Source organism: Pan troglodytes, chromosome 8 (genome assembly GCF_028858775.2).
Source record: "Pan troglodytes isolate AG18354 chromosome 8, NHGRI_mPanTro3-v2.0_pri, whole genome shotgun sequence".
Lineage (NCBI taxonomy): Eukaryota > Metazoa > Chordata > Mammalia > Primates > Hominidae > Pan > Pan troglodytes.
The window spans coordinates 111761527-111788176 of NC_072406.2; the positions used below are offsets into that span (position 1 = coordinate 111761527).

A 26650-nucleotide genomic window follows, 5' to 3' on the forward strand; every position below is an offset into this window, starting at 1 on the left:
GTACCCAGCAGTATGTTAAGGGACTGAGAAGGATAAGGAGGGGCAAAGAGTACAAAAAAAGAAAAAAACAAAAAAGCTAGGAAGCTATAGTCCTGCTTTTCAAGAAACTTGAAATCTCTGGTGAAAAAAGACATGCATGTGTTATACAACAATGGTAACTGACAGCCAGCATTTATGAGCGGCTCACTATGTGCCAGCCAATGTAGACATTATTATTTTCTAATCCTATATTGTTGTATATTAGTTATCCATCACCCCATAACAAATTACCACAAAACTTAGTAGCTTAAAACAATAAATATTAATTATAAGTTTCCTTGGATGTGGCATTTGATATAATTGGCTAAGGCTACAGATACCTGAAGGATTGACTGGGGATAGAGAATGCACTTCCACAGTGGCTCACTCACACATCTGGCAAGTTGATTATGGCTATTGGCAGGAGGCCTCAGTTTCTCCCCATGTGGGCATCTCCAGAGAGATGCTTAAGTGTCTTCATGACATGGTAGCACATGGTACCACATTCTAAGCAAATTATTGTACATCTTTTGATTATATCCATTCTAGAGGATATGTACTATCTCATTGTGGTTTTATTTTTTACTCTTAAAATTTTGTTTTAATGTTTATATATTTACGGGATACAAGTGCAGATTTCTTCTTTTTTTTTATTATACTTTAAGTTCTAGGGTACATGTGCACAATGTGTAGGTTTGTTACATATGTATACATGTGCCATGTTGGTGTGCTGCACCCATTAACTTGTCATTTACATTAGGTATATCTCTTAATGCTATCCCTCCCCCCTCCCGCCACCTCATGACAGGCCCCGGTGTGTGATGTTCCCCATCCTGTGTCCAAGTGTTCTCATTGTTCAAGTCCCACCTATGAGTGAGAACATGTGGTGTTTGGTTTTCTGTCCTTGTGATAGTTTGCTCAGAATGATAGTTTCCAGCTTCATCCATGTCCCTACAAAGGACATGAATTCATCATTTTTTATGGCTGCATAGTATTCCATGGTGTATATGAGCCACATTTTCTTAATCCAGTCTATCATTGGTGGACATTTGGGTTGGTTCGAAATCTTTGCTATTGTGAGTAGTGCTGCAATAAACATATGTGTGCATGTGTCTTTATAGCAGCATGATTTATAATCCTTTGGGTATATACCCAGTAATGGGATGGCTGGGTCAGATGGTATTTCTAGTTCTAGATCCTTGAGGAATCGCCACACTATCTTCCACAATGGTTGAACTAGTTTACAGTCCCACCAACAGTGTAAAAGTGTTCCTATTTCTCCACATCCTCTCCAGCATCTGTTGTTTCCTGACTTTTTAATGATCACCATTCTAACTGGTGTGAGATGGTATCTCATTGTGGTTTTGATTTGCATTTCTCTGATGGCCAGTAGTGATGAGCATTTTTTCATGTGTCTGTTGGCTGCATAAATGTCTTCTTTTGAGAAGTGTCTGTTCATATCCTTCGCCCACTTTTTGATGGGGTTGTTTGATTTTTTTCTTGTAAATTTGTTTAAATTCTTTGTTGATTCTGGATATTAGCCCTTTGTCAGATGGGTAGATTGTAACAATTTTCTCCCATTCTGTAGGTTGCCTGTTCACTCTGATGGTAGTTTCTTTTGCTGTGCAGAAGCTCTTTAGTTTAATTAGATCCCATTTGTCTATTTTGGCTTTTGTTGCCATTACTTTTGGTGTTTTAGTCATGAAGTCCTTGCCCATGCCTATGTCCTGAATGGTATGCCTAGGTTTTCTCCTAGGGTTTTTATGGTTTTAGATCTAACATTTAAGTCTTTAATCCATATTGAATTAATTTTTGTATAAGTTGTAAGGAAGGGATCCAGTTTCAGCTTTCTCCATATGGCTAGCCAGTTTTCCCAGCACCATTTATTAAATAGGGAATCCTTTCCCCATTTCTTGTTTTTGTCAGGTTTGTCAAAGATCAGATGGTTGTAGATGTGTGGTATTATTTCTGAGGGCTCTGTTCTGTTCCATTAGTCTATATCTCTGTTTTGGTACCAGTACCATGCTGTTTTGGTTACTGTAGCCTTGTAGTATAGTTTGAAGTCAGGTAGCGTGATGCCTCCAGCTTTGTTCTTTTGGCTTAGGATTGACTTGGCAATGTGGGCTCTTTTTTGGTCCCATATGAACTTTAAAGTAGTTTTTTCCAATTCTGTGAAGAAAGTCATTGGTAGCTTGATGGGGATGGCATTGAATCTATAAATTACCTTGGGCAGTATGGCCATTTTAGCGATATTGATTCTTCCTATCCATGAGCATGGAATGTTCTTCCATTTGTTTGTGTCCTCTTTTATTTCATTGAGCAGTGGTTTGTAGTTCTCCTTGAAGAGGTCCTTCACATCCCTTGTAAGTTGGATTCCTAGGTATTTTATTCTCTTTGAAGCAATTGTGTATGGTAGTTCACTCATGATTTGGCTCTCTGCTTGTCTGTTATTGGTGTATAAGAATGCTTGTGATTTTTGCACATTGATTTTGTATCCTGACACTTTGCTGAAGTTGCTTATCAGCTTAAGGAGGTTTTGTGCTGAGACGATGGGGTTTTCTAAATATACAATCATGTCATCCGCAAACAGGGACAATTTGACTTCCTCTTTTCCTAATTGAATACCCTTTATTTTTCTCCTGCCTGATTGCCCTGGCCAGAACTTCCAACACTGTGTTGAATAGGAGTGGTGAGAGAGGGCATCCCTGTCTTGTGCCAGTTTTCAAAGGGCATGCTTCCAGTTTTTGCCCATTCAGTATGATATTGGCTGTGGGTCTGTCAAAAATAGCTCTTATTATTTTGAGACATGTCCCATCAATACCTAGTTTATTGAGAGTTTTTAGCATGAAGGGCTGTTGAATTTTGTCAAAGGCCTTTGCTGCATCTATTGAGATGATCATGTGGTTTTTGTCTTTGGTTCTGTTTATATGCTGGATTACGTTTATTGATTTGCATATGTCCAACCAGCCTTGCATCCTAGGGATGAAGCCAACTTGATCATGGTGGATAAGCTTTTTGATGTGTTGCTGGATTCGGTTTGCCAGTATTTTATTGAGGATTTTTGCATCGATGTTCATCAGGGATATTAGTCTAAAATTCTCTTTTTTTGTTGTGTCTCTGCCAGGCTTTGGTATCAGGATGATGCTGGCCTCATAAAATGAGTTAGGGAGGATTCCCTCTTTTTCTATTGATTGGAATAGTTTCAGAAGAAACGGTACCAGCTCCTCTTTGTACCTCTGCTAGAATTCAGCTGTGAATCTGTCTGGTCCTGGACTTTTTTTGGTTGGTAGGCTATTAATTATTGCCTCAATTTCAGAGCCTGTTACCAATCTATTAAGGGATTCAACTTCTTGCTGGTTTAGTCTTGGGAGGCTGTATGTGTCCAGGAATTTATCCATTTCTTCTAGATTTTCTAGTTTATTTCCTTAGAGGTGTTTATACTATTCTCTGATGGTAGTTTGTATTTCTGTGGGATCAGTGGTGATATCCCCTTTATCATTTTTCATCACGTCTATTTGATTCTTCTCTCTTTTCTTCTTTATTAGTCTTGCTAGCGGTCTATCAATTTTGTTGATCTTTTCAAAAAACCAGCTCCTGGATTCATTAATTTTTTGAAGGGTTTTTTGTGTCTCTATCTCCTTCAGTTCTGCTCTGATCTTAGTTATTTCTTGCCTTCTGCTAGCTTTTGAATGGGTTTGCTCTTGCTTCTCTAGTTCTTTTAATTGTGATGTTAGGGTGTGAATTTTAGATCTTTCCTGCTTTCTCTTGTGGGCATTTAGTGCTATAAATTTCCCTCTACACACTGCTTTAAATGTGTCCCAGAGATTCTAGTAGGTTGTGTCTTTGTTCTCATTGGTTTCAAAGAACATCTTTATTTCTGCCTTCATTTCATTATGTACCCAGTAGTCATTCAGGAGCAGGTTGTTCAGTTTCCATGTAGTTGAGTGGTTTTGAGTGAGTTTCTAAATCCTGAGTTCTAGTTTGATTGCACTGTGGTCTGAGAGACAGTTTGTTATAATTTCTGTTCTTTTACATTTGCCAAGGAGTGCTTTACTTCCAACTATATGGTCAATTTTGGAATAAGTGCGATGTGGTGCTGAGAAGAATGTATATTCTGTTGATTTGGAGTGGAGAGCTCTGTAGATGTCTATTAGGTCTGCTTGGTGCAGAGCTGAGTTCAATTCCTGGATATCCTTGTTAACTTTCTGTCTCGTTGATCTGTCTAATGTCGACAGTGAGGTGTTAAAGTCTCCCATTATTATTGTGTGGGAGTCTAAGTCTCTTTGTAGGTCTCTAAGGACTTGCATTATGACTCTGGGTGCTCCCGTAATGGGTGCATATATATTTAGGATAGTTAGCTCTTCTTGTTGAATTGATCCCTTTACCATTATGTAATCGCCTTCTTTGTCTCTTTTGATCTTTGTTGGTTTGAAGTCTGTTTTATCAGAGACTAGGATTGCAACCCCTGCTTTTTTTCATTTTCCATTTGCTTGATAGATCTTCCTCCATCCCTTTATTTTGAGCCTATGTGTGTCTCTGCTCGTGAGATGGGTTTCTTGAATACAGCACACTGACTCCTTATGCAATTTGCCAGTCTGTGTCTTTTAATTGGAGCGTTTAGCCCATTTACATTTAAGGTTAATATTGTTATGTGTGAATTTGATCCTGTCATTATGATGTTAGCTGGTTATTTTGCTCGTTAGTTGATGCAGTTTCTTCCTAGCATCAATGGTCTTTACAATTTGGCATGTTTTTGCAGTGGCTGGTACCAGTTGTTCCTTTCCATGTTTAGTGCTGCCTTCAGGAGCTCTTGTAAGGCAGGCCTGGTGGTGACAAAATCTCTCAGCATTTCCTTGTCTGTAAAGGATTTTATTTCTCCTTCATGTATGTAGCTTAGTTTGGCTGGATATGAAATTCTGGGTTGAAAATTCTTTTCTTTAAGAATGTTGAATATTGGCCCCCAATCTCTTCTGGCTTGTAGAGTTTCTGTGAGAGATCCGCTGTTAGTTTGATGGGCTTGCCTTTGTGGGTAACCCGACCTTTCTCTCTGGCTGCCCTTAACATTTTTTCCTTCATTTCAACTTTGGTGAATCTGACAATTATGTGTCTTGGAGTTGCTCTTCTTGAGGAGTATCTTTGTGGTGTTCTCTGTATTTCCTGAATTTGAATGTTGGCCTGCCTTGCTAGGTTGGGGAAGTTCTCCTGGATAATATCCTGAAGAGTGTTTTCCAACTTGGTTCCATTCTCCCCATCACTTTCAGGTACACCAGTCAGATGTAGATTTGGTCTTTTCACATAGTCCCATATTTCTTGGAGGCTTTGTTAGTTTCTTTATACTCTTTTTTCTCTAAACTTATCTTCTTGCTTCATTTCATTCATTTGATCTTCAATCACTGATACCCTTTCTTCCACTTGATCAAATCAGCTACTGAAGATTGTGCATTTGTCACAGTTTTCATGCCATGGTTTTCAGCTCCATCAGGTCATTTAAGGTCTTCTCTATGCTGTTTATTCTAGTTAGCCATTCATCTAATCTTTTTTCAAGGTTTTTGGCTACTTTGCGATGGGTTCGAATATTCTCCTTTAGCTTAGAGAAGTTTGTTATTACCGATCGTCCAAAGCCTTCTTCTCTCAACTCGTCAAAGTCATTCTCCGTCCAGCTTTGTTCCATTGCTGGAGAGGAGCTGCTTTCCTTTGGAGGAGAAGAGGTGCTCGATTTTTAGAGTTTTCAGCTTTTCTGCTCTGGTTTCTCCCCATCTTTGTGGTTTTATCGACCTTTGGTTTTTGATGATGGTGACGTACAGATGGGGTTTTGGTGTGGATGTCCTTTCTGTTTGTTAGTTTTCCTTCTAACAGTCAGGACCTTCAGCTGTGGGTTTGTTAAAAGTTTGCTGGAGGTCCACTCCAGACTCTGTTTGCCTGGGTATCGCCAGCAGAGGCTGCAGAACAGCAAATATTGCAGAATGGCAAATGTTGCTGCCTGATCCTTCCTCTGGAAGCTTCATCTCAGAGGGGCACCCAGCCATATGAGGTGTCAGTCAGCCCCTACTGGGAGGTGCCTCCCAGTTAGGCTATTTGGAGGTCAGGGACCCACTTGAGGAGGCAGTCTGTCCATTCTCAGATCTCAAACTCCATGCTGGGAGAACCACTACTCTCTTCAAATCTGTCAGACCGGGACGTTTAAGTCTGTAGAAGTTTCTGCAGCTATGTTCAGCTATGGCCTGCCCCCAGAGGTGGAGTCTACAGAGGCAGGAAGGCCTCCTTGAGATGTGGTTGGCTCCAGCCCGTTCGAGCTTCCCAGCCACTTTGTTTACCTACTCAAGCCTCAGCAATGGTGGACGCCCCTCCCCCAGCCTCACTGCCACCTTGCAGTTCGATCTCAGACTGCTGTGCTAGCAGTGAGCAAGGCTCTGTGGGCGTGGGACCCTCTAAGCCATGTGTGGGATATAATCTCCTGGTGTGCCCTTTGCTAAGACCGTTGGAAAAGCGCAGTATTAGGGTGGGAGTGTCCCGATTTTCCAGGTACCATCTGTCATGGCTTCCCTTGGCTAGGAAAGGGAATTCCCCAACCCCTTGTGCTTCCCAGGTGAGGTGATGCTCCACCCTTCTTTGGCTCACGCTCCATGGGCTGCACCCACTGTCCGACAGGCTCCAGTGAGATGAACCCAGTACCTCAGTTGGAAATGCAGAAATCACCAGTCTTCTGCATCACTCATGCTGGGAGCTGTAGACTGGAGCTGTTCCTATTCGGCCATCTTGGAACCTCCCCAGAAGAGACAAGTGCAGATTTCTTACATGCATATATTGCATAGTGGTGAAGTCTGCGCTTTTAGTGTACCCATCACCCAAATAGTGAATATTGTACCCAACAGGTAATTTTCCAACCCTAACCCTCCTCCTACCCTCCCACCTTCTGTAGTCTCCAGTGTCTAATAGTCCACACTGTATATCCATAGGTACCCTTTGTTTAGCTCCCACTTATAAGTGACAGCATGCTGTATTTGACTTTCTGAGTTATTTCACTTAGGATAGTGGCTTCAAGTTCCACCAGTGTTGCTGGGAAAGATATGATTTTATTCTTTCTTATGGCTGAGTAGTATTCCATGCTATATATAAAATACATTTTCTTAATCCAACCTTCTGTTGGTGGACACAGTTTGATTTCATCTTTGTTATTGTGAATAGTCTGCAATAAAGACATTAATGCAGATATCTTTTTGATATAATCATTCTTTTCCATTTGGATATATACGCATTGGTGGGATTGTTGGATCGAATGGTACTTCTATCTTTAGTTCTTTAAGAAATCTCCATACTGTTTTCCATAAAGGTTGTACTAATTTACATGCCTACCAACAAAGTATAATTGTTCCCTTTTTTCCACATCCTTGCCAACATTTGTTGTTTTGACTTTTTAGTAATAGCCATTCTGACTGGTGTAAGATGGTATCTCATTGTGGTTTTCAGTTGCATTTCTCTGATGATTAGTGATGTTGAACACTTTTTCTTATATTCTTTGGCCACTTGTATGTTTTCTTTTGAAAAATGTCTGTTCATGTCCTTTGCCCAATTTTTAATGGGATTATTTGCTTTTTTCTTGTTGAGTTCTTTGAGTTCCTTGCAGATTATGGATATTAGTCCTCTGTTGTATGCATAATTTGCAAATATTTTCTCCCATTCTGTAAATTGTCTGTTTACTCTGTTCTTTTGCTTTGCAGAAGGTTTTTTGTTTAATCAAGTCCCATTTGTCTATTTTTGTTCTTGCTATGTTTGCTTTTGAGGACTTGGTCATAAATTCTTTGCCTAGGTCAATGTCCAGAAGAGTTTTTCCCAGATTTTCTTTGAGGATGTTTATAGTTCATGCATTACATTTAGGTCTTTAATCCATCTTGATTTAATTTTTGTTTATGGCGAGAGGTATGGGTCTAGTTTCATTCTTTTGCATATGGCCATCCAATTTTCCTAGCACCATTTGTTGAATAGGGTGTCCTTTCCCCAGTGTTTATTTTTGTTGAGCTTGTCAAAGATCAGTTTGTTATAGGTATGTGGCTTTATTTCTGGGTTCTTTATTCTATTCCATTGATTTTTTTTTTTTTCAGAAAGTCTCACTTTGTCACCAGGCTGGAGTGCGGTGGAGTGACATCGGCTCACTGTAGCCCCAGCCTCCCAGCCTCAAGCAATTCTCATGCCTCAGCCTTGCAAATAGCTGGGATTACAGGTGTGCACCACCATGCCCAGCTGATTTTTTTTTTTTTTTTGTAGTAGAGATGAGGTTTCACCATGTTGACCAGGCTGGTCTCCAACTTCTGGCCTCAAGTAATCCACCCTCTGTCTTCCAAAGTGCTGGAATTACAGGCATGCACCACCATGCCCAGCCTATTCCATTGATGTATGTGTATATACTTATACCAGTACTACACTACTTTGGTGACTATAGCCTTGTAGTATAATTCAAAGTGAGTAATGGATGCCTCGAGCTTTGTTCTTTTTGCTTAGGATTGCTCTGGCTATTCAGGCCCTTTTTTGGTTACATATGAATTTTAGGATTTTTTTATAATTCTGGGAAAAATGACATTGGTAATTCGATAGGGATTGCATTGAATCTGTAGATTACTTTGGGGACTATGGTCATTTTAACAATATTGATTCTTCCAATCCATAAGCATGGGATGTTTTTCCATTTGCATAATCTACTATTTCTTTCATCAATGTTTTGTAGTTCTCCTTATAAAGATCTTTCACTTCCTTGGTTAAATATATTCCTAGGTTTTTTTTTTTTTTGTAGCTATTGTAAATAGGATTGCCTTCTTGATTTGGTCATCAGCTAGATTGTTATTGTTGTATAGAAACACTACTGATTTCTGTACATTAATTTTGTATCCTGAAACTACTGCATTCATTTATCAAATCTAAAAGCTTTTTTGGAGGAGCCAAAAAACCCCAAAGGGTTTTCTAGATAGAAGATCATATCATCAGCAAACAGGAATAATTTGACTTCCTCTTTTCCAATTTGGATGCCTTTTATTTTTTTCTCTTGCCTGATTGGCCTGGTGAAGACTTCCAGTACTAAGTTGAATAAGAGTACTGAAAGTGGGCATCCTTGTATTGTTCCAGTTAGAGGAAATGCTTTTAATTTTTCTCCACTAAGTGTGCTGTTGGCTGTGGGTTTGTCATATATGACCTTATTATGTTAAGGTATGTTTCTTCTATGCCTAGTTTATTGAGGATTTTTATCATGAAGGGATGCTGAATTTTATTGAATGCTTTGTCTGTATTGAAATGATCATATAGGTTTTTGTCCTTAATTCTGTTTATGTGATGTATCACATTTATTGATTTGCATACATTGAAACATCCTTGCATTCCTGGGATAAATCCTACCTGATCATGGTGTATTATCTTTTTGATATGCTGTTGAATTTGATTTGCTAATATTTTGTTAAGGATTTTTGCATCAATGTTCATCAGGGATACTGGTCTATAGTTTTCACTTTTTGTCATGTCCTTGTCTTGCTTTGGTATCAGGATGATACTGGCCTTGTAGAATGAGTTAAGGAGACTTCCCTCTTCCTCTATATTCTGAAATAGCTTCAGAAGAATTAGCAATAGTTCTTCTTTGTATATTTGCTAGAATTTGGCTGTGAATCCATATGGTTCTGGACTTTTTTTGTTGTTGTTGAGAGATTTTTTATTACTGATTCAATCTCACTACTCATTATTGTTCTGTCTGTTCAGGAGTTCTGTTTCTTCCTAGTTGGATCTCAGAAGATTGTATGTTTCCAGAAATTTACCCACTTCTTCTAGGTATTCTAGTTTGTGGGCATACAGTTGTTCATAATAGTCTCTGATGATCTTTTGTATTTCTGTGGTATCATTTTAATGTCTCATTTTTCATATCCACTTGTTTATTGGGATCCCTTCTTTCTTGATCTAGCTAGTGGCTTATCAATTTTGCTTACATTTTCAAAGAAGCAACTTTTCATTCATTGATTTTTTTTGGTCCCTATTTCATTTAGTTATGATCTAATCGTCATTATATCTTTTCTTCTGCTAACTCTGGGTTTGGTTTGTTCTTGTTCTAGTTCCTTGAGATGTGACATTAAGTCATTATTTTGTAATCTTTCTACTTTTTGGATATAGATATTTAATGCTATAAACTTCCCCCTTAGGATTGCTTTTGCTGTATCCCACAGGTTTTGATATGTTGTGCTTTCATTTTCATTCATTTCAAAATTTTTAAAAATTTCCATCTTAATTTCTTTCTTTCTTTTTCAGACAGGGTTTCATTCTGTCACCCAGGCTGGAGTGCAGTGGTGCGATCACAGCTCACCACAGCCTCAACCTCCTGGGCTCAAGCAATCCTTCTGCTTCAGCCTCCTGGGTAACTGGGACTATAGGTGCACATCACGATGCCCAGCAAATTTTTAAAAATTTTCTGTAGAAATTGGGTCTTACTATGTTGTCCAGGCTGGTTTTGAACTCTCACAGGGCAGTGGCAATTGTTCTATGTATGTGTAGGAGAGCCTGGTTTCCCTGTCTGTTCTTGGATGGGCAGCAGGTGCAGCTGCATCAGTCTGAACTCAGCCTAAGGGCAGGATGTAGCCCAACATTAAACTCTCAAAATGGTGCCTTGGGCCTGGGACCAGAGAGGGTAGGGCACGTTCCAGGCAAGCAGTGTGAGCAAGAAGCTGTGGGGAAATGCAATCCGCTCACATCTCAGTCACACAGCAGCCCACTGCAGGGCAGTGGTATTGTCTTAGATACATATAGGAAAGCCTGGTTTCCCTGATACTCCTTGGCTGGGTTCATGTCTCAGTCTCAACGGCAGCCCACAGAAGGGTGGTAGGGACTCTCCCAGGGGTGTGTGAGAGCACTTGGTCTCCCCTCTCCCTTTTTGGAGCAGGGCAACAGCTGCAGCCATGTCTGTAGATCCCCGGTATCTAGACTATCAAAATAATGCCTGGCTGAGGCTGCTCTAGTCTCAGATGCCTGTAGGATTCCATGTGGATTTCTTTTCTGGAGCAATATATCTGTGCAATTTTAGGCAGCTCCATATATCAGGCCTGAGGTCCTAAGCTAGTTGGGGTTTTCTTGCACAGCCAAGATCATAAAAGCTCTTTTTGGAGTGTGGAGCCCTAGGGATTTCACTCTTATTGTTTCCCAGCATCCAGGAGCCTCTTGGGGCTCTCAGTCAGTCCCCAAACCCTCTCCTTATTTACTTCTGGTGCTTCCCATCACTTCTCTGGTGAGTCCTAGCATTCTCTACTAGACAATCTCTTTAAAATATATCTACTTACTCTTCTGGTTCCTCTCCATGAAGGAGGCACATACTACCTGTGTCTAGTCAGCCATCTTCTCATTGTAGTTTTAATTTGCATTGCTCTAATGACTAATGATTTTGAACATCTTTTGAACAGATTGCTTATTTGCCATCTGTATATCTTATTTGGTAAAGTGCACAAATCTTTCGTCTATTTACACCTGGGTTGTTTGCTTTCTCATTATTTAATTTTGAGAATTCTTTTCATATTCTAGATACAAGCCCTTTATCAGATATGTGATTTGCAAATATTTTCTCCCACAGAAGGATAACCCACTGTGTGGCTTATCTTTTCATTCTCTTAGTAGTGTGTTTTGAAGAGGAGTAGATCTTAGTTGCCTTTTTCTTTTCTTTTCTTTTTTTTTTTTTTTTGAGGTAGGGTCTCACTGTGTCACCCAGGCTGGAGTGCAGTGGCACATTCATAGCTCACTGCAGCCTTGAACTCCCGGGCTCACATGATCCTCTCACCTCAGCCTCCTGAGTAACTCGGATGAGAGGTCCATGCCACAATGCCTGGCATATATTTTTATTTTTAAACTGTTTTTAGAGATAGAGTCTGACTGTGTTGCTCAGGCTGGCCGTGAACTCCTCCCACCTCAGCCTCCCAAAGAGCTGAGATTACAGGCATGAGCCATCATGCCTGGCCTAGATCTTAGTTTCAATGGAGACCAATTTATTAAGGTTTTCTTTTGGTGTGTGAGTGTGTATCTTGCTTTTGCTGTTGAATCTAAGAAATTTCAAGGCTACCAAGATTTTCTTCTCTATTTTCTTTTACAAGTTTTATCGTTTTAGCTCTTACATCCAGGACTATGATCTATTTCAAGTTAGTTTTTATAAGTGATGTTAGATTTTTTTTGTCACTGTTAGTTTTTACTCATTAATATTTCTCTGCGATCTTATCATATGTGTACATAAAGAGCTTCCTTTTGTTTTTCCAGGTACAACAGCAGGTTCTTTTCTGATTCCGCAAAGTCCTGCATGGGGTGGAGGCAGAGACAGAAGAGAATGTAAACACTGGGTTCCACCCCCTGGAAATTAAGGGAAGACCCCTTACCCAGATAGGGACTGATTGGAGAGGTGGAAGGGAACAAGGTGAAAGGTAGGGGTCCTGGTAAGAGAAAGCAGGGGGGCCTGAGAACACAGAGGAAAGTGGTTGAGAAATGTTCTCTCATATGCTCTTTAAGAAAAGCAAATGCCCCTTTTTTTTTTGTCCCAGAAAGCATGTCTCTTTATCTAGAATTAGGCCATGTGCCCACTCCTGAAACAGTAGCTATGACCAAGGGATGAGATTTTGCCCAATACCTCAGGCCTGGCTTGCATGTGCCATTCCTAGGGCCAGGAGTGGAGTCAGAATCCTCAAATGACATGCTACACATGAGGAGGGTGTCCACACTCAAGTAAAATTGGGATGGATACCAAGAGAAGGGGTTACGTTCCCTTCTCACAATGCCTCTGTTCAAGTACTACGGGCTTTTAGAGTTTGCCATACTGTACCCCCACCCCAGCCTCCCTCACCCTGGTCTCTCTGAGGAGGGGCCTTTTACTTCTCTGAATGACCTGTGGTACTGATTTTCTGCATTTTTCAAATTTTCAATCATCCTACTTGTTAATTTACTTTCTGCAGATGCTGTCATCTCCCTGCTCTGCTATGTCTTCATTCCTCACAGTACCTGAACACAAAGCTGTGGTGTTATCAGACTTTAACTGAAGGTTTGGGGTCCCAAAGAGGATTATAACATAGCACAAAACTCAAAATTGAACATTGATGATGTCATTATGAATATCCAAAAGTTCCCTGACCAAACTCATTTTAAGGACTGCGGTAATTTAAAAGTATGTCTACAAATTAGTTGATACTTCTTTATTCAAAAGGTGGAGCCGAATTCCCCTCCCCTTGAATGTGGACTAGGAGTTAGTGACTCACTTTCAACAAATAATGTGTGGCAGAAGTGAAGATATTTGACTTCTGAGGCTAGGTCATACAAAGGATAAAGTTTCTACCTGGCTTGTTCTCTTTAGGATCACCCTGGGGGAAGCCAGCTACCATGTAATGAAGATACTCAAGCAGCCCTGGGAAAGAACCATGTGAAAAGAAACTGGGGCCTCCCACCAATAGCCAGCATCAACTTGCCAGCCATGCATGCCATCTTGGAAAGATATCTCCTAGTTCCAGCTAAGACTTTAGCCGCCTATAACCCCAGCTGACATCTTGTTTGCAACCTCATGAGAAGATCCTTAGTTGAGGGGCAACCAAACTCCTGACCCACAGAAATTGTGAGAGATAATAATGCTTATTGCTATTTTAAGCTGCAAAGTTTTGGAGTAATTTGCTATGTAGCAACAGATAAGTAATACAGAGAGTCTCTCATGGGCCATTTTCTTCCGTCTTATCTGCCATCTTGCCTTGATCCTTCCGCTTTTTTCATCTCTTTCTCTTTTTTCCTTGCCAGAGCTCCCCAAACCCAGTCTCTAGAGGGAATGCTCAAAATTACTGTATTTCACTTTGCAGAGTAATTTAAGTCTTCTTGGTCTAAACATCTCCCATCTAGATTAAGCCCAAGGGATTCCATCTTTTCGGACCAAACATACCTGTTAAGGTCCAAAACAGATATTCTGTCTTCCTACCAGGCCCAGTGGCATCAGGTCCAGTCAGACAGCTGCCAGCTTGCCCTAATAGAAGTAGATATAGGCAAAGTACTATAAGAACAAAAAATAAGAAGCATATAAGCTGACTTGGGGGCTTATGGAGGAGGTAACATTTGAGCTGAGTTTTTAAGGATATGTAGGAGTTCATTTGGTAGAGAAGTGAATGAAAGTTAGTTATGCAGAGTAAAAGCAAGTAAAAAAGCTCAGAGGTGAGAAAAGTTATAATCAATTCTGAGAACTTTAAATATGTAAGGGTTCTGGGTGACAACATCTATTAGTGAGCTTGGAAGCTGTTGGGGGCTAGATAATATCAGACATTGAAAGCCACACATATCAGGAGACTACAGACAACATAAATCCCTGATTCACTGACTTAAAAATAAGAACAATAAGGAATTTAGTATTTCAAATAATAAGCCCAAGGTAAGACTGCTCCAATATCTTAATTTAGCAGCTTGATGATGTTATCAAGAACCCAGTTTGCTTCTGTATTTCTATTCTGTTATCCCCAGTCTTGTACCCCCATGATTATAAGATGGTTACAGCAGCTCCAAGCATCATGTCCTTAAGATTACACCTGGACAGCCTGGGCAACATGGTAAAACCCCGTCTCTACCAAAAATACAAAAAACTAGCCAGGTGTGGTGACGTGTGCCTGTAGTCCCAGTTACTCAGGAGGCAGGAGGATTGCTTGAGCCTGGGAGGCAGAGGTTGCAGTCAGCCGAGATTGCACCACCACACTCCAGCCTGAGTAACAGAGTGAGACCCATCTCAATAACAACAACAACAACAACAAAAAGATCACACCTGGAAGTAGAAAGGGGGCCTTCTCTTCTTTTTCGGTCATTATATAAATTTTTTTAAAAAAGAAATGGGCTCTTGCTATATTGCCCAGGCTGGAGTGCGGTGGCTACTGATAGGCACAATCATAACATGCATCCAGAGAAAACTGCAAATATAATTGTAAGGCAAGCCTTTAAAGAGCAGTTAAAAACTTATTTTGAAATACGGGTTTCTAGAATTTGTTTCAACATGTTGAGTTACAGCAAATGAAATGGAGAAATAGTCTCAATGCTTTTTAACTCGCCCTGCTGACTGGAAACCTTAGAACTCAGCCTTATGAGCTGTTAATCAGATAAGCACTGCAGGTTTTTGCAAAGAATCATGCTTGACAAATGCTTGAGGGCATACGGATTTATTGAAGGAAGTATTGTCCAAACAAGACTGACAAAATTTTACAAAGAAAATAGAATTTTAAAATGTTGGGATTAAAATGTAGATCTTATCAGAGTATGGCGGTGTGCGCCTGTAATCCCAGCTACTCGGGAGGCTGAGGCAGGAGAATCACTTGAACCCAGGAGGCAGAGGTGGCAGTGAGCCAAGATAACACCACCGCATTCCAGCCTGGGGGACAAAGCAAGACCCCTTCTCAAAAAAAAAGGTAGTTTCTTTTCTGTTTTGAGATGTAGTTATGAAATGTAAATTAGAGGATGTTTCAATGAACTTTTGAATTATAAGTTAATATAGTTTAAAAACCATATGAATTAAGTACTATTTAAAAAATAGGTAGGAATTATACTTCCACTCAAAAACACCTTGAACTCCTGGCCTCAAGGGATCCTCCTACCTCAGCTTTCTAAGTAACTGGGATTACAGCTGCATGCCACCACGCCCACCCCCATTATGAAAAGTTTTCATTGACTTATACCTGTATCGTTTTTTTCTTTCAATAACTTTGGTATGAATGTATCTCTTTTTAAGATGAAGAAAACTTTCCCTAGAAATGTCTTCCCTCCTCCCTGGGCATTCTTCTCAACAGCTGACTTCCCTTTCATATTATTAGCTAAAATTGTACCATATGCCCATTTAAACCAATATTTTGTGAGGGTATGGGCCCACCATGATTGACTTAGACAATCACAATTTATCTCCTGGGACTGAGGTTGGAGCCTAGCACCCTTCAAGCACATGGCCAAGCATATTCAGTGTGGTTACTTGTCAAGCTAACAAGGTAGAAGAGAGAGCCTACTTCTGGAATAGGCTGTCAGTGGGATCTCCCACGCCATGCTAAGGAATTTGGACCATATCTCGTCAGAATAAGAAACTACTATGGGACCACAAGATGGGCTAAAAAAAAAATAAGGAACTAGTGAAGGATTTTAGATCAGGAAGTAGCATGATGAGGTTTCCCAATGGTAACAGAATCAAGGGGCACTCAGGAGGGGCATGGGTCTGGGGGCAGGGCCACCAGTTGGAAGGCTTCATTAGAAGATCTTGGAGAGGATTTTAGGCAGTTGAATTAAGCACCCCTAGTGACTCATTGGATGGAAAGGGAGAAAGAAAGTTAGAAGGAAGATATTCTAGGATGACTCCCATACAGGTTCCTGCTCTGGTGAATCACAGGGTATTTTGTCAAGATGGAGAATATGGATGGAGGAGGTTTGGGTGGATATGATGAGAGTGGAGAGATAATGAGTTTATTTGGGACAATGGGGTGCCTGAAAGACAGGTGAAGAGAGATGGGTAAACTTGGAAGGGAGAGTGTAGACCACATGACACTCCTCCAAATTCCTTTAGAGGGTAGGGTGGGATGGAGTGTGGAGGGAAGGAGAATCCACAAGGGGAAATGAAGCAAAGCAAACAACTAGCACCTAATATGGGACCTGTTGGGCTGATTTTGCTCAGGGCTGGGCATCAAGCACATCTGGAGAAAAATTGCAAATGTAATTGTAAGGCAAGCCTTTAAAGAGCAGTTAAAAACCTGTTTTGAAACATAGGTTTCTATAACTTGTTGCAACATGTTGAGTTACAGCAAATGAAATAGAGAAATACTCTCAGTGCTTTTTAATTTGCCCTGCTGACTGGAAACCTCAGAACTCAGCCCTGTGAGCTGTTAACCAGATAAGCATTGCTGGTTTTTGTAAAGAATTATGCTTGACAAATGCTTGAGGGCATATGGATTTATTGAAGGAAGTATTGTCCAAACCAGACTGACAAAGAAAGTTTTACAAAGAAAATATAATGAAAAAATGTTGGGATTAAAATGTAGGTCTTTTCTGTTTTATGATGTAGTTATGAAATGTAAATTAGAGGATGTTTCAATGAACTTTTGAATTATAAGTTAATATAGTTCATAAACCATAGGAATTAAGTACTATTTTAAAAATAGGAATTATACTTCCACTCAAAAACACCTATTTTGTGGAACACTAAAGTTTGAAATATATATGTATAGAGATTAGACTTAGAACTCACAGAAGGTAAATTCAAGAAATTTTTAAAAATTACTCCAAAACATTATTTTAGTTCTTTCCATATCTATTTTGTTCTAGGAACTGAACTGGGTTCTGAAATAATAAAAATAACTGGTATCTGTATACTGTTGTGGTTAATCCCAACTTTATGCAACTATTCTATTCAACGTGGTTTCTGGGGGTCCAGATAAAATATAACACTTGAAGCAGAGTGGGGATTGAGGGACAGAGAAAAAAAAACTGAGAACTGAGAATTGAAGAAGAAAGGCAAATTAGGAAGTTCAACAAGGTTAGGAGAGTAGTGGAGCCAAAAAAACAATAGTCATGAGAACTGAATATAGAAACTGGACAATGGCTAGATCTTATATGACAATTAGAACTCTGACCCACAACCTCTACAGCAACCAGCCGAGAATAATCAGGACTTGGTCAATGACTCAGTTTCCCTGTTTTTTGCCGCCTCCTTTCTTCAACTCAGAACCCACTAAAGACAGCCAAATATGCTACCTACCCCAAACCAATCACCTAAGAGACACTACTTTTGTTAGCCCACCTCCAGCTTTCCCATGCTAATACCCTCAAGTCAGAGTATACATGAAACCTTCCCTTTTTGTTCACTACTAAGCTTTCCTGGCCAGGTGCAGCTGCTCATCCCTGTAATCCCAGCACTTTGGGAGGCTGAGACAGGAAGACTGCTTGAGCCCAGGAGTTCAAGACCAGCCTGGACAACATAGTGAGACTCCATCTCTACAAAGAATTAAAAAAAAAATAAGCCGGGCATGGTGGCACGTGCCTGTAGAGCCAGCTACTCAGGAGGTTGAGGTGGGAGGATCGCTTGCTCAGGAGGTCGAGGCTGCAGTGAACCATGATCGCATCACTGCACTCCAGCCTGGATGACAACAGAGTGAGACCCTGTAGGTAAGTAAGTAAGTAAGTAGTTTTCCTAATGTCCTGACAGGCTTTGAGTCGGCCAAATGCAAGTGATGGTGACTGACTCCCTTGTCATAGCAAGCTTTGAATAAATAAAGCATTTGGGTGGTCTTCCTCCCCGATCCCCCCCATTCATTCATTTGCTTATTAATTATACATTAGTTGTGTTTTATCTGCCAGGCAGTGGCCAGTATTGGGAATATGTGGAAGCAAATAGTCCCTGCCTTCAAGGATATTCTGTCTAGTGGGACAGACAGACAGATACATACGTATAATAGTAATTCAGCGTGCTAAGTGAAACAATAGGCATGTATAAAAAAGGTGTAGTAGGTCAAGTAGGGCTTTTAGGGGAAGGCGACCCTTAAGATGGGTGGTAAGGGATGAGTAGGAGGTGATTTGGCTAAAAGGCCGGGACGGTTATTCAAGGCAGGTGGAGGGGCAGAATGAGCAAAACAGGACGCGTTACTGGAGCGTGGTAAGGAAGGCAAGTAGCGGCAGAGGACGGCGGTAGGGCGGATCGTGGGGCGCAATGGATGTGCCACGTTGGAAAGAGCTTGGACTTTATGCCGTCCTCCTGGAAATGAGATAACGGCTGGTGTAAGCAAGAAAGAAACACACACACACCCACGCGCGCGCGTCGTTTCCTTTGTGTTACTGTAAGGTCAAGGAGGGCGGCGACACAGAAATTCATGACGACTGGCATAAGCAGACATTCAATGAATGAATGAATGGACATAAGCACTTTGGTGTAAACGTCATTGTCTTCGATTTATGTTTTCTCACGGGGCAAGACAGTGAGGTCGGGGCATCAGTTTGGGAGGTGATAGGGAAAGTTTAAGGTGAGAGAACTGCCATTCTGGTAGGGAGGGTCAGTGGCCACAAAACCAACAATAGGTTATGGGCAAGGGATGCGCTTCGGTCGCGAACACCCCGAACCCACCTACCGGAGCTACTCTGTCCCAGGAGCGGCCGTGGAGAAAGCAACCAGCCGAGAGTTCGCGCCCCAGGGAGGGAAGCGGGCGCAGGGCCGCCCAGCGCCACTCACCTGTGAGCTCTCCGCGGGCCCTGCAGGCGGAGCCTCGGTACGACGCCTTTCCGATTGGGCGCGGCTCAAAGTCCCGGGGCGGGCATTAGAGGCCGAGCGCTCTAGGGGATTGGCCACCCTGGCGGACGGACGTGCTGCTGACCGAGCTGGTTCGCCCCCGGTTCGGCTCGTGGAGAGCCGGCCCCTCTCCGTGAGTCTTCTGTCAGTCATTGGCTCCCTGCGGTTTCCTTGGGGACGTGGCGCCGCCGCCGGCCCGGCCCTCCTTCCGGCTGGGCAAGGGGCCGCGGGGAGCAGCTCGGGACTGAACCGAGCGGTGCCGAAGGAACCGGCGGGCCGCTTGATCCCGTGAGTGTGGGCGCGAGAGGGCTGTGGGACCCGGAGGGACGGGGAGAGGAAGCGGGACCCACACCCCGCCACCTGGGGACGACCGGTTCCTAGAGGACAGAGCTGGCCCACGAGAACGCCCCGCTCCCAGGATGCCCGGGTAGGGTCCCCTGGGCCTGAGGAACCGGAGCAGACGGAGCGGGAGCCTGGGGAGGAGGTGGGAGCCGTGGAATTCCCGTGCAGGTTTGTCTCGTGGGCTCAGTCGGACAGAAGCCTGAAATCAAATCTTTCTAGGCTGCAGACGTAGGAGATGCCTGGGACAAGGAGGCCACCTTCTCAGGGCAAAAGAAAAAGAAGGTGACAGGCGTTGAGACCACCGAAGGGAACCCATGGCTAGGTAAGGCTGCACACTTTCCCTCCGGCTGGGAGCACGGCAGAGGATGGCAGGCAGGTTGGGGGGCCCTGGGAGGCTGTCCCAAGTGAGGTTTGCCCTGGAGCTGCACTTGGACTTTGTATCCTGGTTAGTTGGATGCAGAGACGATCAAAGTTGTATTATTTCGAGGGCTGATAAATAATAGTTTCTAGCCCATAGCCCAGGAGTGGTAGAGTGAGTCGGCTTGCTCAGCTCTGTAAAGTGCAAGGTTGTAACATTGATTCAGATTCGCATCTGAGCAAGGCTAGGTGCCACTTGAGGAGGTTAAACAAAGAAGTTTTTTGTTTTTTGTTTGCAGTGAACTTTAAAAGCAGACAGACCGAGGTCCTTTTGAATCAATATACAAAGTGAACTTCACAGATGAATACACTTATCCATACATTATAATACCCTGAAGCTTTTAAAAAATATTAATGTGGATCTACATGCACCAATAAGGGAAAGTTATAAAATAAAGTGGGGGAAAGATGCAGAACAGCAGGTATGGTGGACTACCATTTGTGTAAAACCGAGGGAATGGATATGCACACACACACACACACACACACACACAGAGATATATTACTGTAAATATATTGGTGTATATTTATGCTTGTGTATCCGTAGAATATCCCTGGAAAGATAACACAGCAACGGCCAGGTGCAGTAGCTCACGCCTGTAATCCCAGCACTTTGGGAGGCCAAGGCAGGCAGATCACCTGAGGTCAGGAGTTCAGGACCAGCCTGGCCAAGTAGAAACCCGGTCTCTACTAAAAATATGAAAATTAGCCGGGTGTGGTGGCAGTCACCTGTAATCCCAGCTACTGGGGAGGCTGAGGGAGAAGAATCGCTTGAACCCAGGAGGTGGAGGTTGCAGTGAGCTGAGATTGCACTACTACACTCCAGCCTGGGCAACAGAGCAAGACTCCATCTCAAAAACAAAAAAAATTACACAGCAACTGGGTAGTAATGTTTGCCTCTGAGAGATTGTGGGGTCAGGGCAAGAATCACTTTTCACTATACAATATATCCTTTTAAACTGATTTGTCTTTTACTATGTGCGTGTATAATCTGGTAAAACATTTTTAAAATCAGTTAAATAAATTTTCTGACCATCCTGTTTCTTGACAGAATTCTTGGTTGGGAATACTGTAGTTGCTCTGATTCTCCAATGTTATGAGGTTGCCCAGGGAGACTGGTGATCTTTTGACTAACATGAGATTAAGTCTTTGAATTGCACTCAAAGTTTGGAAAAAGTGCAGATAAGGCTTTTCTGATTTATACAGTAGAAGCACCATGAGCTTCTTCTAAAATTAGAGATGACAAGAACATTTAGACTTCTGTTGGCATGGATTTTTGCCTTTATTAGGAGGGTTTTATCCAATTTTAAAACGATATTTAAGCACTCAGTTGTAGAAATGTTTCAGACTTACTAATGTTTGTCTAATTTCAGGATCAGTTTTTCCTACCTCTGCCCAGCCTCCTGGTACTTCACTGTGCCCACAGTGAGTCCATTTCTCCGTCAGCGGGTGGCATTCCTGGGACTCTTCTTCATATCCTGTCTCCTTTTACTTATGTTAATCATAGACTTTCGACATTGGAGTGCTTCATTACCACGAGATAGGCAATACGAAAGGTGAGTCAGCTTTAGATTTTGGCACTCAAGTCATAAATATTTTCATAAGCTGTTTAACACACTACTAACTTTGACCCTTTTGGGTGATACTGTACTTTTATTAGTAAAATTGCATGCCATTTATTACATAAAGAAGATTTTAAGCCCTATTTTGGCAATATTCAGTTTGGTACAGGAATACTGATACTGCATGAAAGGCATCTTTGTGTTTTCTTGTTTTGGTGGGCTGAAACTTATTGTGTGTATAAATGTTTAGGACTGTATTATACCTTTATGAATGGACCCCTTTATCATTATTAAATGATTTTCTTTATCCTTGATTATAGACTTTGCTCTGAAATCTACTAGTCTGGTATTAATATAGCTACTCCAACTTTCTTTTGATTAACATTAGCATGACAGATATTTCTTCTATAGTTTTAGTTTTAGCCTATTGGTGTCTTTATATAAGTGGGCTTCTTGTAGTCAGTGTTTGGTTGGGTCTTGTTTTTTTATGCAATCTGACTGTCTCTGCAGTTAATTGGGGTGTTCAGGCCATTTATATTTAATCTGATTATTTAGTATGTTTAGTTTTAATCTTGCTATGTGTTTTTCATTTGTCACATTTGTTCTTGTTCTTTTTCCTCTTTTCCCCTCTTCTTTTCAGTTGAGCACAGTTTTTATGTTTCCATTTTATCTCTCATGTTGGCTTATTAGATATAACTTCTTCTTTTTTTAGTGGTTACTTTAAAGTTTATAGTGTCATCTTTAATTATCACAATCTTCCTTCAAGTAATATTACTCCTCTTCACATCTAGAACAAGAACCTAACAACAGTATACTTTCATTCCTCCCTTCCCCTTGGTCTTTCTGCTATTGTCATGTATTTTATTTCTACATGTTATAAGCTCCACAATATATTGTTATTATTTTTGTGTTAGTCAATTGTCTTTTGAAGAGATTTTCAATATAAGAAAAAAAGGCTTATGTATTTAACCATATTGTTGCCTGAAAGGGTCATATAAGCAAAGTGACCCTTGAATGCTGAAGGGACAGAGAAACCAAAGGAGGAGGCAGGCAAATTGTTCGTTGGTATTCATTGATTTATTGAGGGAATTTGCAGACAGAAGCGTGGCCCTGGGTAGCTGCAAGACAGGTAGATCTCCATACTGTTACTCCCCAGACCCAGGGCTTATATAGTACAGGGAGACGGTATATGCACCCTGTGCAAGACAATTAAAGACAGCCCTCCAGAACAGGTAAGAATGCTGCATGTGCCATATCCTGTCATTTGTGTGCCAACACCAAGGTTGACATGTTCTTACAGTAGTAAATAAAGCAGGAATCAAGAGGCATTTACGGGACTGAGGCTAGTCAGAAGTCAATGTGGCAGATTAGCATCCAAGATGGAGTCACTTTTGTCTATATTTACCATTTCTGGTCTGCTTCATTCCTTTGTGTAGATCCATATTTCCATCTGGATCCATATTTCCATATTTGCTTTTACCTCAAGAACATTCTCTAGCATTTCTAGTAGAGCAAGTATGCGGTGATAAATTCTTTCAACTTTTATATGACTGAAAAAGTCCCTATTTTGCTTTCCTTCTGAAAGAAATGTTCATTGGGTATAGAACTCTAGGTTGATCATTTTTTTCCTTTCATTACTTTAAAGATGATGCTTCACTGTCTTTTGGCTTGCATTCTTTCTGAGATGTCTGCTGTCCTTTTAATCTTTGTTCTCTCTGTATAGAATGTATCTTTTTCCTCTGAATACTTTTAGAATTTTCTGTTTATCACTGGTTTTAAGCAATTTGATTGTGATGTGCTTTGATGTTGTTTTCCACATGATTTTATTTGTTTATTTTTTTTTTTTGCGACTATCTCGCGCATCTCCCAGGTTGGAGTGCAATGGTGCAATCATAGCCCGCTGCAGCCTCAATCTCCTGGGCTCAAGCTATCTTCCTGCCTCAGCCTCCCGAGTAACTGGGACTACAGGCATATGCCATCATACCTGGCTAATTTTTTTTATTTTTAGTAGAAGTGAGGTCTCGCAGTGTTGCTCAAGCTGGTCTCAAACTGCTGAGCTCAACCTATCCTCCTGCCTCAGCCTCCCAAAGTGCTGGGATTACTGGCATGGGTCACCGTGCCCTGCTTACATGATTCTTGTGCTTGTGATTTGTTGATTCTTGGATCTATGGATTTGTAGTTTTAATCAAATTTGGAAACATTTTGTCCATTACTTCTTCAGGTTTTTGTTGTTGTTGTTCTCCCCTGCTTTTCCTCTGGGGACTCCAGTAACATGTATATTGAACTATGTGATGTTTTCCCACAGCTCACTGATGTTCATTTTTTTTCCAGTCTTTTTTCTCTCTGTGTTTCATTCGGATATTTTTTTGCTGCTTTCAAATTTGTTAGTATTTTTTTCTGTAGTGTTTAATCTACTGTTCTATCCAGTGAAAGTTTGACATCTTTTTTCACAGATAGTACATCTGAATTATTTTATATACTTTTAGCTATACCAGTTGCACAGAAGGTCTATATTTCTTTATAGCAGTGATTCATTTTGCTATTTTTTTGAGATTAGTTTTTGATGAAGCTACAAAATTAAATAATGGCATGTTATGTTCATTATCTTCAACATGATTTTCTTATTAAAAAATTTTTTTCTTTAGAGACAGAGTCTCACTCTGTCACCCAGGCTGGAGTACAGTGGTGCGATCATAGCTCACTATAACCTTCAACTCCTGGGTTCAAGCAATCCTCCTGCCTTGGCATCTCAAAATGCTGGGATTACAGATGTGAGCCACTGTGCCTGGCCTCATTTTTAAAATATTTACATTTTCTTTCTTTTTTTTTTTTTTTGAGACAGAGTCTTGCTCTGTTGCCCAGGCTGGAGTGCAGTGGCGCTGTCTCGGCTCACTGCATCCTCTGCCTCCCGGGTTCAAGTGATTCTCCTGCCTCAGCCTCCTGAGTAGCTGGGACTGCAGGCACATGCCACCATGCCTGGCTAATTTTTTGTATTTTTAATAGAGATGGGGTTTCACTGTGTTAGCCAGGATAGTCTCGATCTCCTGACCCTGTGGTCTACCCACGTTGGCCTCCCAAAGTGCTGGAATTACAGGCGTGAGCCACCATGCCTGGCCTAAATTTTCTTTTTATTGCTTCTCAGATATGTATTAGTTAAGAGGTTTTGGGCTGCAAATAACAGCCCACATTGACTTAAACAATAAGAATGCTCACATACCTGGAAGTCCAGGGGTAGAAGGACTACAAGTTCAACACTGGCTGACAGGATGAGAGGCTCTGTCTCTCCTGTCTGTTGTCCACAGTGTCAGTTTACTTAATGGTTGAAAAACAGCAGACTGCCGGGCATGGTGGCTCACGCCTGTAATCTCAGCACTTTGGGAGGCGGAGGCAGGTGGATTGCACGAGCTCAAGAGTTCGAGACCAACCTGTGCAACATGGTGAAACCCTGTCTCTACAAAAAAATATAAAAAGTAGCCAGGCATGGTAGCATGCACCTGTAGTCCTTGCTTCCCAGGAGGCTGAAGCGGGAGGATCACTGGAGCCTGGGGAGGTAGAGAATGCAGTGAGCTGGGATCACGCCATTGTACTCCAGCCTGGGGGACAGAATGAGACCCTGTCTCAAAGAAAAAAAAAGAGAAGAAAAACAGCAGACAGTAGCAACCAGGGCAGCATATATATTCACTTATGTCCCGTAGGAGACAGAAAGCCTTTCCATGACTCTCTTCTAAGAATGGAGAAGAGCCTTGCCAGAAACCTCTAACAACCATTTCCTGGAATCTTTTTTGGTCAGAATTGGGACACATGCCTACCCTCCTTTTTATTTCTGGATTCTGTCCCCAGATTTTCTCATTTCCCATTCACTTTGGTCATTCATTCATTCATTCATCATTCATTCATTCATTCAACAAAAATTTGAGCAGCCACTATGTGCAGACGATAATAGGCATCAGACACCAGATACAGAGACTTTGGTACATTTTCTCAAGAAGCTTATGTTTTCAGCCTTGCCTTCTAGCAGCCCTATTCATTTGTATTTTTGGCTTGCTTTTCTTTTTTTTTTTTCTTCTTTTTAAATGTTACTGAAATAGAGATGGAGGTCTCACTATGTTGCCCAGGCTGGTCTTGAACACCTGGGCTCAAGCGATCCTCCTGCTTTGGCCTCCCAGAGTGTTGGGATTGCAGGCATGAGTACCATGCCAGCCTCGACTTTCTTTTCCTTTCCAGAAGAGGAAACACTGTTTGGATGATTATAGTAATCAACAACTGCCCTTAAGAAATGTACTAAATTTGGAGACCTAAATCCATAATTTGAGTTTGTTTAATGCTTATGGAATTTTCTTGACAGACCTGCGCATAGTTTCTCACTTGAAGACGACATGGTCTAATTATGGACTTCCATGTAGGTTAGTTAATATGGCTAAAGACAATTAGGGAGTGAATGGTGAGCTGTATGGCTGGAGAGCTAGATCAAGCTGAGTCTGTTAAGCTATTTTAGAGGGTTTAGGCATTACCCTCAGGGCAGAAGGAAGGCTTTGAAAGGTTTTGAAGAGTGAAAAGGTTGGAACTGCTTTTTAATTTTTTTTTTTTTGAAGCAGAGTCTCACTCTGTCACCCAGGCCGGAGTGCAGTGGCGCTATCTCGGCTCACTACAACCTCCGCCTCCCAGGTTCAAGCAATTCTCCTGCCTCAGCCTCCCAAGTAGCTGGGATTACAGGCATGTGGCACCATGCCCAGCTAGTTTTTGTATTTTTTAGTAGAGATGGGGTTTCACCATGTTGGCCAGGCTGGTCTCGAATCCCTGGCCTCAAGTAGTCCACCTGCCTCGGCCTCTCAAAGTGCTGGGGTTACAGGCATGAGCCATCGTGCCCAGCCAGAACTGCTTCTTAAAGAAAGCTCACTTTGGTGGGATTGTGGAAAAAGAATTGGAGAGGAATAAAAAAGAAAGCAGGAAGAGTAATTGAACTAGAGATGCTCCTTGACTTATGATGGGTTATGTAAATTGAAATATCATAAGTTGAAAATGCATTTAATACACCTAACCTAACAAATGTCATAGCTTA

General features: G+C 41.5%; 2 protein-coding genes across 7 annotated transcripts in view; one reads left to right on the forward strand and one right to left on the reverse strand.

Moving 5' to 3' along the window:
* SLC25A28 (solute carrier family 25 member 28) overlaps positions 1–19499 on the reverse strand; it is a 48646-nt gene extending 29147 nt beyond the window's left edge. The window contains exons 1-2 of one of the 3 annotated variants that reach the window (XM_016919097.4): positions 19214–19396; positions 13928–14008 (exon numbers count right to left, since the gene is read on the reverse strand). Coding sequence is in view for 1 of the 3 variants with exons in the window: in XM_016919101.4 (XP_016774590.4) it covers positions 19214–19423 (210 nt within the window). In the remaining 2 variants the exon portion in view is untranslated. Of the gene's footprint in view, positions 1–13927; positions 14009–19112 lie in introns of all 3 variants that reach the window. The other 2 variants (XM_054659856.2, XM_016919101.4) reach the window with 2 other exon arrangements.
* Positions 19357–26650, forward strand: part of ENTPD7 (ectonucleoside triphosphate diphosphohydrolase 7) — a 47759-nt gene continuing 40465 nt past the window's right edge. The window contains exons 1-4 of one of the 4 annotated variants that reach the window (XM_016919086.4): positions 19453–19558; positions 19832–19934; positions 20269–20451; positions 21403–21585. In XM_016919086.4, the coding sequence (XP_016774575.4) occupies positions 20438–20451; positions 21403–21585 (197 nt within the window). In that variant the 5' untranslated portion in view covers positions 19453–19558; positions 19832–19934; positions 20269–20437. Of the gene's footprint in view, positions 19698–19831; positions 19935–20268; positions 20452–21402; positions 21586–26650 lie in introns of all 4 variants that reach the window. The other 3 variants (XM_063781044.1, XM_063781045.1, XM_507974.9) reach the window with 3 other exon arrangements.